We start from the raw sequence: 16340 nt of genomic DNA on the forward strand, positions 1-16340 counted from the left end.
TTCTCCCAAGTGCTCTCCTCTGCTTTCTTTGATACATCTTTACTGAAATCATACAACTGACTTAGGGTGTCATGTCTAGGATACAGTGTCTGTAGTGCAGGGTCCTGATGAGACAGACTGTCCGCTCCAGTGTGCCCTTCACTTCTGTGTACACCATGAGGGCCTTGGTTTAGTGGGACTCGTAGAGGAAGCAACATCTTCGTGGCAGATTTGCACAGAAATCTATACAAAGATTTCAGCAAACCTGTGAGCTCTTAGGGGAGGTCAGGCTACCCCTCCTGCCCCACTGCTGATGCTCGCCAATCCACAAGAAGCCTTCTGAGGGGAGACCTCCATTTTCTCTTTAATAGCCTCGGCACTTTTGGCGTGCATTATTAGTAAAAATAATTGTTTTCCAGCTCTAGGAGTTCCATACCAGTCAGCTTTAAGTTTACCCTTCCGAATAAATCTTCACATATTAAATTTATTCATTTTGCTACCAAAGGATAACATCCTTTAATTTTTTTTCCAGATGAGGCTATGGGGTAGAACATGGCCTCTTTAGTTGCCATCAAGATTCATCAGCAGAAGATGAATGATGTGTGGCTTAGTCAAAAGGTCAAGCCTGCTCTACCTCATTTCCAGTTTCAGAAAAGGGCACCTGCAGCTGTCAGAGACAGAATGGAGCTCAGAGCAAGGCTGGGGGGCTGCCCGTTCAGGACTTAGGGACTGGCAAATGTGTTGCTCTTTCTCTGGCCTTTTAGAACCAAAGTATCCTTCCTCCCCAGCATCTATCCCCACCCCACCCTGTCCCACCCACCTTGGTGGCTTCAGGACACCAAACCTACATAGGCTTCAGAGACTCAGTTTGCTCCTAGGTATACTAGTATTTCCCAGGCTCCCACCTGTCTACAGAAAGTCTCTGAGGAACAACTGGAGGCTTCCAGGATGTTTCTTCCCACCAGCCTGCTTTCTGTGCAGAAGTTATTCTGAAAGCCTGGGGCTGGGCTGCTGTTGGGGGGACTCACAGAAGTCTTTCTAGATGAAAATCAGTGTTTGTTCACAAACTGCCAAGGAACCTCTGGGAGGAACTGGAGGGGGGTGGGGAGAAAAAAAAAAACCAAACACCAGAAAAAAAAAAGGACAAAACAAAAACCTCTCTCAGCTCACCACCCTACAGACAGGGCTACCAAGAATATCACCCGTAAAGCACCTTCTGAGAAGCAAGTGCTATCTCGCCATGAAGTGAAGGAGCGAAGCCTTTAGACTAAGCCATCCTTCCATCTTCACTGATCTCGCCAGGAAGTTATGGGTGTCCAAGAATTACCAACTGTTAGGATCATTGTTTTTGTTCTCAAGACAGCATCTATCCCTGTGGCTTAGGCCAGTCTGGATCCTGTCTATAAACAATCCTTCTGCTTCCCTAATGTATGGGAAAGCACGGGCACCACCATACCGGTAGGACGGAGCTCAGAGACTGGTCCAGCTGGGTGACAGAGTTGATACAGTACCGTCTCACCTCCTGCCTGCAAGCCAGGGGCACTGCTCTCACAGGTCCATCCAAACCTCTGGAGGGACGGGGCTGGCTAAAGACTTTGACCATGGCATCTCGAATGCACTCACTCGAAGGTGCCTGTGTTTGAAGGACCAGGAGGATCAGGAATCTCTATTGTAGCAGTTGGGAGAGGTGGAATAGAAGTGTGTGTGGCCTCTGCTCATCCCAGAGTTCTGGGGGCTTGTGCAGGAGCTTGAGTGTTAGTGGGGAAAGATGGGAGGGGTCCTGTTTTGGTTTCTGGGGAAAGTTAAACACAGCTGCCCAGTATACATAAAACCCACATGATCCTAGCTGCTTGCTACACTGTTGCCAATATTAGCAAAAACCCACATTTCCCAATTAACGGCTCCTTAAGTTGTTATAGCCATGATTAGGATCCTATCTGGCTCCTGCAAGAAACTACTCAATAACATGAAAGCATAATGATATTTCTAGGTGTTTACATTTCCAAATGGTATATCAGTCTGCGAAGTGTGCAAAATTTTCAACACACATGCATATCCATAAGTGTGCAAACTTTCCAAAACATGTGCATTTCCATAAGTGTGCAAACTTTCCAACACACATGCATCTCCATATTTAACATGGAAAAGGACTTCAATGTGATACTGTAACATGCTTAAGTTGTTAAATGGGTAGGTAGTACTCTATATGTGTGTACATATTTACACACGAATAGACACACAACTTTTCTATATAGTATGTTTTCTAAAATATCTATATAAAGCATGATCTCTTTGAAATAACATCTTTTTTTTTCCAAAATAAAAAACATATTTCTCCTGATTCTAAGCATTGCCCTTCTTTAATAATTTAGTGTTTCTAAAACTGAGACTTGTTTTAAGCCTCTTTCTCTAGCTAAGCCCACATGTCTGATAATGGAGAAGGGATACTGACAGCGAACTAGCAAGAACAGAGTGGGCTTACTGCCTTGGGCTGTGTCAGAGCTGGTAGGCTTGATGACTCTGTTGGCATCCTCGTGAAGAGCCCCGAACCAGTCCTTCAGCCGGGAAGCGAGGTTCCTCAGCTCCTTGTCTGTGCAGGCTGCAGGGAAGCACACAGAGAGGAACGTGAGCACCCAGACTCCCCACCCTCCGTGTACAAGTTCATTGGCCAAGCTGCGTTCATTCAAGGCGACTCTCCTTGCCCAGATACTCTAAAAGCACCGCCTTCCTCCACTCTTCTCTCTCTCCCTCTCTCTCTCTCTCTCTCTCTCTCTCTCACACACACACACACACACACACACACACACACACACACACGGGATGCTACTGTCACGAGTCAAACATGGGACAAGGAAAGAGGCTGGATTCCCAGGACAGACAGGTTGTTCGGACTTGGACTGTCTCAGATAAAGCAAGCGGCTGGCACTTCCCATTTGTGCAGCGTCCTCCAACTCTGACTGACATTCCTTTTGCTAAGCACATAAAACTTGTTATTGCAGTTTAGTCAGAGAACATGACACCTTCCAGTGTGCTCACACTGAGAGATTAACCAGCTCACGCTCCTAGGGAGAAAATGCCTAGGGCACCATGAGAGCCCAGGAGCAACAGATTCCCTATTTTGTATTAGGACAAAGTGGACCTGTGGATTTGGCCTCATGTTTTTGCCTTCCAGGTATGCATTGCTGCTCTCCACAATATGGCTGGTAAATGACTTCACCATGGAAGAGCCCTTTCTGCCTCAGGCCTGGTCACCAGTATAATGTATGACGGAGTGATAGGGGCTGATACTGATAAGGACAGGAAGAAGGCCAGGCTGATGGGTGGCAGCAGATAACGAAGTGGGTGCCAATTATTTGAGGGTTTATAGAGGCTATAGAAGACTTGGAAAGAGAAATTCAAACGGGGGTAATGATGTAGAGATGGGAGCAGACTCTAGGAGTTTCTCTGCCATTCTCTCAGCACCCAACTTCATTCTAAGGGAGAGAATCCTGGCTGGGGGTCCAGGCAATAGGATGCTATCAGGACACTGGAGAAGAAGCAATTGTTTTGTGTCTTTCAGCAATTAGAGAGCATTTAAAAACCACGAGGCCAAGAGTGAACCTGGAACTGAGCTTCATGACTGCTAGCTTTTTGAAGCTCCAAAGCTGACGTAGAGCAAGCAAGCTGAGAAGTCGAGCACAGCACCGTTCCAATGTGGAGCTAAATTTGGTCCTCTCCCAGTGTTGAGAGGACACAGTTGGTGGCTCAGAACACACTGATGTCCCAAGCTCTCCTCTGGAAGCCTCAGAGGGCAATGATGGAGATACAAATTGTCAAAGCCCACGCCAGTCTCCAGAAAGCACAGTGCTTTACTGAATCCCAGTGCCCGGCCCCAGCAGACAGCCTTGCTGTCGGGGAGAATGCAGAGGAAGGTAATACATGGCAGGCAGTTTCCTCATTTTACAGCTCATGTCCACTGAACCATGGGTTGGTGCAGTGGCCAGCTTCGCAGACCTCACACAATAATGGTCTTTCTTCAACTTCTAAACGGGTGTGGAAGTGCAGACCCAGGCTGTCTCCGTACGACCTGCCATGTTTCATCTCTACCTTCACTTCATCTGGGATGTAGGCTTTAGTACCACATGGTATCCTGTGGATATGCCCAGATGTTGATACCAAGTTAATAACCACCCAGAGATGCTGCTTCGTCCTTAACACACGGACCTGACTATAGTGTCAGACACAGGTAGGAAGTGAGACAGACTATCTTGTCGGTAGTAGAATGTCACACTGTGGGGTTACTCTGCCTAGAGTAAATCTCAGCTTCACCACCCACCATAGATCTATCCCTAAATCCCCTGAGACCTAAGTTTCCATATCTGTAAACAAAGGATAATAAAGTCACAATAAACCTGACAGTATGGTTCAAGCTGTTAACAGATTACAAGATCATTTGAAAAATATGCCAGATGACAGAGTTTTAGTTCTTTTCCATAATTATCATCTTTTTTTTTTTTTTTGATTTTCAAGACAGGGTTTCTCTGTAGTTTTTGGTGCCTGTCCTGGAACTAGCTCTTGTAGACCAGGCTGGTCTTGAGCTCACAGAGATCTGCCTGTCTCTGCCTCCCAAGTGCTGGGATTAAAGGTGTGCATCACCACCCCCTGGCCCATAATTATTATCTTAAGTGGAATATTTAGAGATAGGCTTGGTGCAAGCAAGTGCCGTACATTTCAGAAAATAAAGACTGTGAGTCAGATGTAAATAATCAAAACTGACTTTGGCTACCTACAAAATATGTGCAAGTGGACACTTGTGTCCCCTACATAAGGGAATCAATATTAAACACATGTGCAAACTAAGTCCTCGAGTACACGTCTCATCCCAAGCTGCTCACACCCCAGCTAACAGAGCTTTTGCACTGGGCGGCACAGGATCCAGATCCTTCCACCAGTGCAGGCTGCCACACTGGTTAGAACTGAGCGAAGGTGGCTTCCGTTCTCTGATTTCTACATTTCTACCCTTGCAGAGGCTCCCATGGTAACTAGCTACCCAAATGTCTGTCTCTTCTCCTTCCCTTTGGCCTTTGAGAAGGAAGACAATAAGCTCCTATAAGTCACCTCCCAACACATCTGCTAACCTGTGCTCACACACAGGGAGAGAAAGGGTTGCTGCTGAAGGCAGAGGTTCTTGCTTTTGCCCTGGTACCGAGTCTGATTGCAGGGACAGGCTCACACTCATCCGCTTATCAGTCCTAACCCAGAGCTTCTGGGGACCAAGCCTGTGCCTTTCTGACCTGCCCAGCTCTAAACAGTAGTGTGACTGTCCAAAACCAGGATATGGACTCTCCAGCCAATCTCGCATTTGGAAGCTGAAAACACTCATTTCCCCTCTATCGCTAGTGCACCATCTATTTAGAGTGTTCTCTGAGCAGAGAAAATTGCCAAGTCAACTTGCGATGAAATCACTCACACACTGAGATAAATTAGTCAGCCATGTTTAACTAAACCCCAACACAGGCAGGTAACCTGCATATTCACAAGCCTGCTGGAGTCGACCCCCACCCCAGGCTTCTCAGAGCACAGAGCCCACGGATGGCTGAAGGAATCAGGCCGTGCAATCTTGAAAGAGTGAATATGTCACTCAACAGCCAAGTCCAGCAGCAGGGAGCCATGGCGTGGCTGGAGCGAGATCACAGAACGGAAACAGAGATAGAAGACACCCAATTACTGGGCCCAGTTCCTTCGCGGTATCTTCAACTGAGTGGTCTTTGAGAGGAGAAAGCCAGGCGCAGCCTGCCTGGAGCATGATATATTCCAGAGGAAATAAGAAGGGACGGCCGCCTGCAGAGAGCTGTTTGTTTGGATTTGGCACTCCAGCCACAGCACAGGCTGGCTGCCTCTTAAGGTGTCTAGTGCTCCCCGAGATGGTGGGACTAACTGGAAATCACAGCTTAAGAACTGGGAAGCCAGAGAGTACTTCCCAAAGAAAAGTAATGTTTTCCAGTCTGGACCTGCAAGCCACACCCACCTGCCATTTCTTTCTGCCAGAAAGAGGGACTGTTCTTGTCCCAGCGGAGTTCTGCCTCACCCCCATGCTCACGTCTCCTGGTAGGAGAATCAGTCTGCAGAGCAAAGGATGCTCTTCTGGAGACATCTGGTTAAACCAGGACAACCAGGACCCGGCATGCACGCATCGCTGAGGTCTAGCGTTTTGGTTCTGCTCCCTCCCTGTCTCTACCTGTGTTCCTGTTGCCCCTTTCCCCCAGGAAGTCTGCTCAGAGTCCTCTGCTGCAATCCTAGTTCCCTGTCAGGTCACTGCATCTTTCCTACATGACTCCGTCTGCTCCAGCAGGACCACAGGGTTGATAGTGTCTCTGTGATTCTCCAACAACCCCTCCAGCAGTGCCACATCCAGGAGGTAGGAAGTGGTACCTTCAGAAATTTGCCCCCAGAGCAGACATTTGGAAGCTGCCCTGGATTTCTTCATGTTCCTCACCTTCCCAATCAGCTGGCCACAACGTGTTTGTTTCTGTCACTTTCTTCACTGCCTAGTCCAGTCCACGGCACCACCGTTGCTCCCACTGGGTTAGCCAAAACAGGCTCTTACTCTCTGCAGTCTCCCAACCCAGCAGCCACAGTGACCGTTCTGAATGGGACACTGGGTCAATTCGCTTTCTTGTCTGGTACTTCTGGCTCCTGGGGTGCTCTGTTAGCTGAGTCTTAGTCCATGCTATAAGTGGCCTGTGGGATCAACCCATGGTTTTCCCTGCTCTGGCCTTGCTGCCCCTCCCACTCTTTACCTCAATGTTCCTAGCCCTGTCACCTTGCCCGTGACGCCCTTACATCTCAGTTTTAAGGTTATTTCTTTCCCGAAGTCTTTCAGGCCAGTGCCATCTCCCCCTTGATCGTAAGAGCATAAATTAGTGTTCTTAGCCCTCAGCATGGAATGCAGCCTGCTACCTGCTTGAAGGATGCTCTCATTATGTAGCTATTGATGGACTCTCATAACCCTCTCTCTGCCTTTTGTAAACTGTGGTTTTTCCATCTGTGAAATGGCAAATAGAAGCTTAGCTCCTGGCATCATTGCATGGAATAAGATATCGGCAAAGCATAGCTCACAGCGACTGGCATGTAGCAGGGACTCATATCCCAACTGTCTGCATGATATGTTGGGATTTTATTGTTATGCTTTATTTTTAAGTCCGAAGAGATACGGTTGATATAAAGAATAACATCTCTTCTCATTTATTTTATAGCTGTGCCGAGCAGAAGGCCAAGAGACTGGGGTTTCAATCTCTGTCTGCCTTCTCCTAGTTGGATAAGCGGTGAGATGGGTGATTGGTGTGACTTCCCTGCACCCACATTCCCAGCCTTATTGTAGGGGGTATGTAGTAATTGTTCAAAATATATTTATGGAGAGAAAACATGAAAGATTGATTGAGCACACTGGTTACAAAATCCCAAGTCAAGAGCTACACTAAGTGGTAGGATTGGGGTTTGAAACTAGGCTGCTCTCTCGCAGAGTCGGCTTCACGCCGGGAGGGTTGGGGGAAGCAGCTTCCTTGGATAGACTGGGCTTGGGGGTAGCCAGCAGTAATGAGTGCAATTAATAAACCTGGTCAGGCCTTCACCTGCAGTGGAAGCTCCTCCAGTGACACAGGGAGCAGCTGGCCCAGCAGTTCAGGATGGAGCGGGCAGCGAGGGAGGCTCGTGCCTTCATTAGCTCTGGTGTGAGAGCGACGGTCATTCGGGAGAACGGCAGAGCAGGCTGCCTTGTGTCACAGGCGCAGTCACCAGGGCTTCATTAGGAAAATGAATAGGACCATGACACATTATTCTACACTGTACAGAAAGACAGCTCACTCCCCCAGGAAACCACAGCACGCAGGCGTGGAAGGGCCCACGTAATATGGCGCTCTCCCAATGGACTTGTGTCTGCTTGCAAAATATGACCAAACTGCAATGAGCAGAGGTGGCTCTGCAGAGGCTAAGCTGCCCAGAAAGCCAGCGTGGTGATTTTCCAAACGTGCCTCCTCACCTCCCCACCTGAGAGGCAAGGACCTCGCACGGGTATGGAATGTGCTGGAACTGAAGGCTTTCAGCAGGTGACTCAGATGGCAGAAGAAGATATGTGCTGTGGCCAAAGGTAGAGACGGGGCCCCTCTTTGTGTCACTGCAGCTTGGAACAACAAAGAGGAAGAGAGATGGTTGGTCTGTCAGTATTACCTTGTGGGGCACTTAGATTGCCAGGGGAGCAGCCATCAGGAAGAGGCAACCATGATGCCTGCTCCCCATCTCCAGCCTGGCTGCTGGCCCTGGGGCCCCTATGGCTAATCCTTCCCAGCTCCTCTTCCCTCCCACAGACAATGCTAAGGCCTGGCGAAGAGCAGATGAGGAAGCTTTAAAGTACGCTGCAGCCTTGACAAAGAAGGAGCCATGAAATTCAAAAAGGCACCCAAGAGCTTAGCCCCTATCCTAAGCTAGCCTCTGGTTATTAATGAGTGCAGCAGCTGAACGACAAGATGGCCATTCCAGAAGGCTCAACTTCAGAGAGGACGCGTGCAGAGGTGCAGAAAGCACTGGGGAAGCGACATAAAAATGCAGGCAGCCACTGCATGCACATTCTTATTCAAATCTAGTGCTAGCACCTACCAGAGGGACAGAATGGGCACCGGTGACAGTGTCCCTGTGCTAGCAGCCCTAACTGGAGCTACATCTGAGCATCCACGGGGGATGTCTGAAAATGGCAACCCTGACATTATGCCAACACCCCAGGATACCTGTGCACCTCTGCCAGGGGACCGATTCTCCTGGTCTGTTCCTCATTGCATGAACTTCTCCAGCTCTAGAGCCCAAGTTAAAAGCCTACTCCACCTGCTCCAAACCTATCTCCTCCCACGCCAGCCTCACGGATGCTTAGCTCAGGGCTCTGCAGAGGCTAATATGAAAACAATCCGGATTTAATTTAAACTTTAGTGCCTCGGAAGGTAATTAAAGAGTTGGGCCAGACTCAAGTTCTTTCTGGGAGCAAGCCGAGAGGCCTCTCCGCAATGGAGACCTGGTGCGATGGTCCTTTCCCACTAATCTCCCTCAGCCCTCCTAGGTACTGTTGTGAATAATTACTTAATCAGAGCAGCTCTGGATCAATGAGCTCTGAGTGTTTGCAATTAGCAGCTTCTGCAGAAGGTCCAGCTGAGCCTTCTTTCTGGCGACGATTAGACACTAGGATAAGACTTCCAAAAGCCAGGATCTGAGGAAATGCAAGGTTCCTTCTTAACCCACCCTAGGCTGGTTTCCTCTCACACCATTGCAGCCTCGTGCTACTGGCATACAGGGGGCTCTAGGCTCCCCTTCCTCCACGGGGACTGGATCCAGTTGTTGCGTATCTGGCATTTAGCAGGAGTTACGATGCTTGAGCAATGGACAGGACAGCTGATGAGGAAATGCCACAAGACCTTGACAGAGGAAGGGCACAGTGACTCTAGAGTTCCCTTCGGAACACAACTCTGATAACTAATAATACAAATAAGCGGACTGAAGCTGCTTATTCAGGTTTTGTAGCAACAACCAAAACCTTTCTGCCTTCAGGGGCTACCAGGAAGTCAGGAGTGAGGAGGTGGTTTTTGGAAAGATAGGTGACTGAGTATGGCTTCCAGATGAGACTGTGGACAAGGATCTGCCAGTCTTTGGTCTCCTTACCAATGTAATGGAGGTAAACCAGAACTAGCCAGCAGAATTGCGGGAAGAATTAAGTCAGAGCAGACTTAAGCACTCAACCACAGGCCTGTCACCTAGACCACCACAGCCAACAGTGATCCCCTGCTGTGTTTGTGGGTGCAGAGCAATGCCGTGACAGACCAAATGGGAAAACTGTAAAGGCCAGATCCTACACACATGGTGCTTGCACGTAAGTCATCCCCATAATGCTGTCCAGAGAAGCTGTCATTCAAAGAAGTCCCACAGTCCCTCCCTGATCTTACAGATAGTGAGTGGAGACTCCAAGACTTGCACTCGAGTCTCCAAACTCAGTGTTCATCCGCTCCCGTGTTACAGCCCATGATCCCAGTGGTTCCTGCTCTGCTCCTCCACACAGTCCCCGTCTGGCACATCGGAATGATCTTGTGGTGCCTTGACAGCAGGCTAGGGACTCTGCTCCCTTTAGACTTCTGAATACCAACCCCCAGGAGACCAGCTGTTCTCAAACAACTGGCAACCCTTCAGGAGCCCCTGCTTCTTCCTTTTCTGTAAATGGGGACAATGACAGCCTGGGTCTTACTCTCAGCTGATGATGTAATGCAGAGTGCTGGGAGAATTAAGTCTCAAAACCAACAGGAAGCTGCCACTACCTTCTGAGCTCGGGGACTTTGGGGACTAATAGTACCTGCTCCCGAGAGGGTGATATTGCCGCTTTGAGCCACATGCGACTGTAAAGAGGGCTCCACGAAGACCTTTGGAAAGCACACACCATGAATCCCATTCTAACTGGAGCTCACTAGACAGACTAGACTGTGCTTAAATTAAACCATGTCACACATGATTCCAGATTTTACTTTTCAGTGCATAAAACATCAATATATATGCGTGTTCTCCTATCCTTAGAGAAAGTGCCGTTTTATGCAAAAGCAGGAACAAGGAAGGAATTAAGGCTCTGTCATTCAGGAGCTTGCTAATAAAACCCTCCTTAAAAAGCAGTCTTCGGAAGAGCTTCAGATTCTGACATTAAATCTGGAAGCAGAAAAGTTAACTAATTAATGGTACAACTCACAATTGGGGATGGATGCATTTCCTATTAAAGCCATTAAGACTATTCTTGGTAACCTGATTTGAGGAGGTTCAACGTTCCCTTGATTCTAACGACAACCCTCCACTTGGAAAAGGAGATACGTTTAGAGTTTGCCCACCATTTGTAAATGTGCATTAGCAGAGTGACACTTGCTTCTCCCTTGAACAATCTAGCAGGGAAAGTTAGACAGAAGAAAGAAGCTTTGGAAACTTCGAATAAAATCCACAGCCTTTCTCATACTACAATAACGTGCATTATCGAATATGCAAAATATGACTATAAATGCCAGCTCTGGATTCAATTGTATTTCTAGCAGGGGAGTCAGCATTCGCCTGTAGAGGAGACCTGGCATAGGCTGACGAGATTATAGAGGACAACATACAACTGGCAGTGGCAATGAACGATTTCAGGGCCACCCAGAGGTGTTTGGTGTCCCCAGAGAATAAAAGCCCTGCTGAAGAAATGGCGGCTGCTATTCCCATTTAAACACGCAATGAGGTGCTCTCCCCAGACAGGCTGTAGACGGGTTCAACCTGGGTCACTCAGGGTGCCGGAGCATAACATCCTCTGTTATATTGCATACTACATAAGCAAGTACATTTCCGGCCTAGTGCTATAGTCCAGACCTATGAGTAGCTTTAGAGACAGAACTCTGTGTTTGGAGGAAGGGATAATTCATGGAGAATTTTCATCTTAAAAAAAATAGTTTAACCTGCTCAAATTCAACATTCAAATCTAGATATTACAAAGTCTAGTTTTTTATTCTGTGTTTTCAATGCCTAGAGCAATACCATGCACAGACATTTCTACCCTTAAGCAAGAGAATACTACATTGCTAGTTAACGCTGCAGAGGAGAGCTAAGGGCAAACTTTGAGCTGAGATCTTAGACTGGGTAGGAAGTCTAGGAGGTGCCTGGAACCTATGTTTGGCTTCCTTAGGGAGGGGACACCAAACACTGTCACAGGCATCATCTAGTGACAAACATAGAGTCCCTCTCCCCCAACACCCCAACAGTTTAGAGCAGATGGTGATGCCTTAAACCAGCTGTTTGGAAGGGAGGCGACACCACACCCTCTGGTGACAAAGGCCCAGGGTAAGAGGATGGAGGCCAGAACTGGACTCAGAACCCAGGAAAGGGTCATTGAAATGTCCGAGTCTGTCATCTTTGTTTTCATTAAGTGACAAACTGGGGACTCACCAGGATAAATAAAGCAGGATCTAAGAAGAGACTGCCAGAGACTGAGTGCCCGGTTCACCAATCCTTTCTCCCTTCAGGGTAGCCACTCACTCTCAGTCTGTCCTCTCCCCAGGGTGTGAGTGTGGCCAGTGACTTGACATGAGAAGTCGCTGGCATCTAAGCCCCCACAGACCTTCCTAGACTGCACCTACCCAAGGATGCGATATCAACCACCATTTCTTCCATTTTGATTGAAATTGTCAGTCTAGTGAGCTAGTATCTACATGGGAAACCAGTAAGCAACTTCTACCTTCCACTCCATAGACAATAAACAAGGTATACCGGAAAGGGTGGACTATTTCACTTTCATTAGAACTAGGGGCGGGGGCTTGAAACCCAGAAACTTCCCAGGTGGAAGCGAAAAGTAAAATGTCCACAAGGGTCTATAAAATGATAACAAACACAATAAAATAGCACAAATATGTCTGCCTCCCTAAAGTTACTCAAATGTTCTGCTCAGCAAGAACCAAGGGACGTGGTGGGGGTAAGGGCAGGAAACAGATTAAACAGAACCCACACAGGAAGAAATAGCACCAGGAAAGGGGGTGCATCCTAGAGGCAGCAGAGCTCAGAAAACATGCACAACATAGTTCTTTGTGTTTTGTGCAGACAAGAGGCTCACTATAAAGTGCAATGGAGTGACAGGGACACTGGAAGGAGACAGAGTGGAGTAATGAGCAAAGCCCCCTTGGGCCTGATCACTTTACAGAGACAGGGAAGCTAGGCCCACACAGAGGGGACATTTTAAAAGGGAGCCATCTGTCTGTCCTGGTAAGCTGGATGCTTTTGGAATTGTGAAGTCCATGAAGGACAGTTTGGTTACCCTCCCCTGAAGACTTCATTGTTCTTAGTGTTTTAAAGACTGTGCCCCTGTTGGTTTAAAAACTTCATAGAGATTGGGGGAAAAGCAGATAAGACAACCAGAGAACACTGAGCAGAAAACATGAAAATGAGGGCCAAGCAAAAAACAGAAATGGAATAATTGCCTTTGGAGAAAATAATAATAAGAAGATGAGAAGAAAGCAGTACATCAGAGCTCAGAGGAGGAGGAGGCAGGGTGAGGGAAGCTGAGACTGGAGGGAGCGGAATGGACAGGAATGACAACAAGCAGGAGGACGTTAGAGTGTGCATGGGGACCAGCAAGACAAAGGGAGGGATCACTGTACATCAGAGTTAAGTGACAGTCTGGAAGCGGAGGATGCTCCTCGTGGGGATAGCTGACAGCCCTGAGGATACCACGGGAGCATGAAACAGAGTGGGCTGCAAATCCATTTCCTCAAGTAAATCCTATTTTACAATCTGGGCCAAAGGAATGGCCTCAGAATGGTCAATATGAAGATCCATCTTAATCAAATCACTGGATTTTCAAAGAAAGTCAATATGGCAGTAGCAGACACATCCTAGGGACTTCTGAGAGAGAACAGTACAAAGCTGCCCCCAGATTTCAGCAACATTCAAGGTGGGAAAGCAAAGCCTGAACCAGAGCAGAGAGAAACACTGAGAGACAGTGAATCAAGTCATATGGGGTTTTATATAGCAAAGGCAAGCCCTAGGAGAATCTGCGTATTGCCAAGGAGAGGAAAGAGAGGAGGGGAGCTTTAAAGAAAAATAGAGGGTAGAGGAGAAAGTAAGAAAACCATCTGAGTTTTATTACTGTTTAAAGTGTTTACTTACCTATTGGGAATGTTGGTAAATGTCCCAAATTTCAGCTGCTTAGGAGAATCACAGGTTCAAAGCACACCACGGCTAAATGGGAATTGTAAGACAAACTTGGGCAACTTAAGAAAACAAGCAGCTGTGTGGTGGTGGCAGAGCCAGGCAGTGGTGGCTCACGCCTTAACTCCCAGCACTTGGGAATCAGAAGCAGGCGGATCTCTGTGAGTTCAAGGCCAGCCTGGTCTACAGAGCTATTTCCGGGACAGCCAGGGTAACACAGAGAAAACCTATCTTTAAAAATAAAATAAAATAAATAAAGCAAACAATAGCACCAACACAATCAAACTTAACTTTAATAGCAATAAATGTAAATGAGCTAAATTCATCTCTCAAAAATATAAAATTATATTTCTAACCATGTCACAAAGAAAAATTTAGCTAGATACTGACTACAAAAGATTTAACAGAATTGAAGGGACTCAGAAAGGCTACCAGATGTTTTCATTATAAATTTCCTCTGTGGAACTCAGCTCATTTGTGGTCAAGAATTACAAGGCTCTATACTACAGTACTGTCTGAGATAGCAAAAATCAGGAAACCATTCCAATAGCCCCTGTAAGTTGGTTATAACACCCACCCATTGTAATCAACAGTTAGTTGTATCATGTACAGGACTCTTTGAGACACAAATTTTAAAAATAAATCAAATCTCTATATGTATTATATAGGATCTTTGTCTGTGCTTCTATAATACATCAAGAATCTAATAAGAGTTGGAGAGATGGCTCACCAGTTAAGGGAACTCACTGCTCTTGCAGAGGACCTAGGTTCAGTTCCCAGCACCTCTACACTGGCTCACAACAATCTGTAACTTGAAGGAATCCAACACACTCTTCTGACTTTGTGGGCACTGCATACTCATGATGTATATACATATATGCAGGAAAAACTGTCCCATCAGCCAGCTCCCAAATAATGACATGGAGACTTCTTATTCATTATGAAAATTTGGCATATAGCTTACTTAGCCTTGTTCCTAAGTAGCTCTTATAACTTAGCCCATTTCTATTAACCTACATTCTATCATACACCACCCATCCTGCTTCCTCCATGTCTCCTTGAGTATTTCTCTCACGCATCTAGATTCCTCCTCCTTCCTCTCTCTGCCCAGAAGTCCCACCTATATCTCCTGCCTAGCTACTTGCTATTTACCTTTTTATTACACCAACCACAGCAATACACATTCACACGTTCCCACGAAACAAAACACTCTTATACACAAAATACAAATAAAAGTTAAAAAAAATGATACTAGCAAGATACAAGCGATGAAGGGAAAAATGGCTTAAAAAAAGAAAAAGAGAGAAAACAGGGTGGGGAGTTTTAACTTGGGAAGCTATGAAAGGTCAGCACAAAAGGAGAGGGAGGGAGGAGAGGAAAAAATAGCACTAGGGATGTTTGGAAAAGAATATTTTTAGCCACAATTACATATGATACAAGTAAGCATATATCTATAGATAAATAGATAGACCAACAGAAAACGGATGGATAGATCTAGTTTTAAATGATGCTATGTTACTTGGGTTGACCACAAGAGTCATAGATAATCTAAGAAAACCCTCTGATTCAGAACACAAGGAACCTCTTTTGAGTGTCATTCACAGCAGTCCAAGGGAAAAGCTATTGCTGCTGTGTGTGGCTGCCTCCCAGAGGCTGAGGTAAGTCCCTATTGCTGAAGACACCATGCACCTCAGACACAAGACTCGAGGGATCTGATCTATATTTGACCTGAAAACCCCGCTCCCCAAGGACTAGCTTTCATAGTACCAGGAGTTGCTATGCAAGCTTCCAAGGTGGGAGAAGCAACCAATAGTCCTGTCCAGCTGATGCCCAGGAGTCACAACAATGACCAGCATGGCAAGATGTCCCTAAGGGTGCAACAGTAGCACTCACACCTTGGCAGTAAGCAAAGATGTCTAACCGGACTTGAGATCCAACCCATTCGGTAGGAGAGAAATCAGGCCTGGCACAGGACATTGAGTCAACACCTGGGCCTAGTGAGGCCATGGATGTCCTACAAACACTTGAATTAAACCACGTGATTCCTAACGACATTTTAAATACCTGTCCTCCTACCCACAGGTAAGTGTAGTTCTCGGGCCTCATCAAAGCTCCTCTTCGCAATAGATAGAGATCACTAAGAAAACACAACTGTTTTGAATGAGGAGAACCTGTTGTGGGATGTCCAGCTCCATGGATACAGCTACAAAACAACTCCTAAATCTAAACCTCAAGAAACATCGCAGAAGAGGGGCCAGGAAGACTGTATGAGTCAAAGGATCAGGAAAACTGCTAGGTGGGTGTGTCTCCTAGAAATGACAGGGATGCTTCCTGTAATACCTACACACAAGACCCGGATAAAGGAACTCTCATGGGGCCTCATCTGTAAACTGAACTACCAGTATCAAATGACAACAGCAAGATGGAATATTGGTACTTTCAGGAATGAGTCCTCTAATTGGTTTTCTGATACTAATTGATTAGCCCTGAAATCATGTATATACTAGGAGCACTAAATAATTTAAGGAAGGTTGTAGTTATATGTTTGTGTGTATATACATTCATATATACATATATATGTAATAATAATAATTTAAAAAAAGACCACGAATTTGAGAGAAAGGGTAAGGAGGGATAAAGAGAGG

At 46.6% G+C, this 16340-nt stretch overlaps 1 protein-coding gene across 2 annotated transcripts in view; it reads right to left on the minus strand.

Annotated features, from left to right (window-relative positions):
- Spock1 (SPARC (osteonectin), cwcv and kazal like domains proteoglycan 1) overlaps positions 1 to 16340 on the minus strand; it is a 481800-nt gene that overhangs the window by 15899 nt on the left and 449561 nt on the right. For both annotated transcript variants that reach the window (XM_048447703.3, XM_048447704.3), the window contains one exon: positions 2462 to 2578. In XM_048447703.3, coding sequence (XP_048303660.2) covers positions 2462 to 2578 — 117 coding nt within the window. The remainder of the gene's footprint in view (positions 1 to 2461; positions 2579 to 16340) is intronic.

The sequence above is a fragment of the Myodes glareolus genome, chromosome 14 (assembly GCF_982192425.1).
Source record: "Myodes glareolus chromosome 14, mMyoGla1.1, whole genome shotgun sequence".
Taxonomy (NCBI): Eukaryota; Metazoa; Chordata; class Mammalia; order Rodentia; family Cricetidae; genus Myodes; species Myodes glareolus.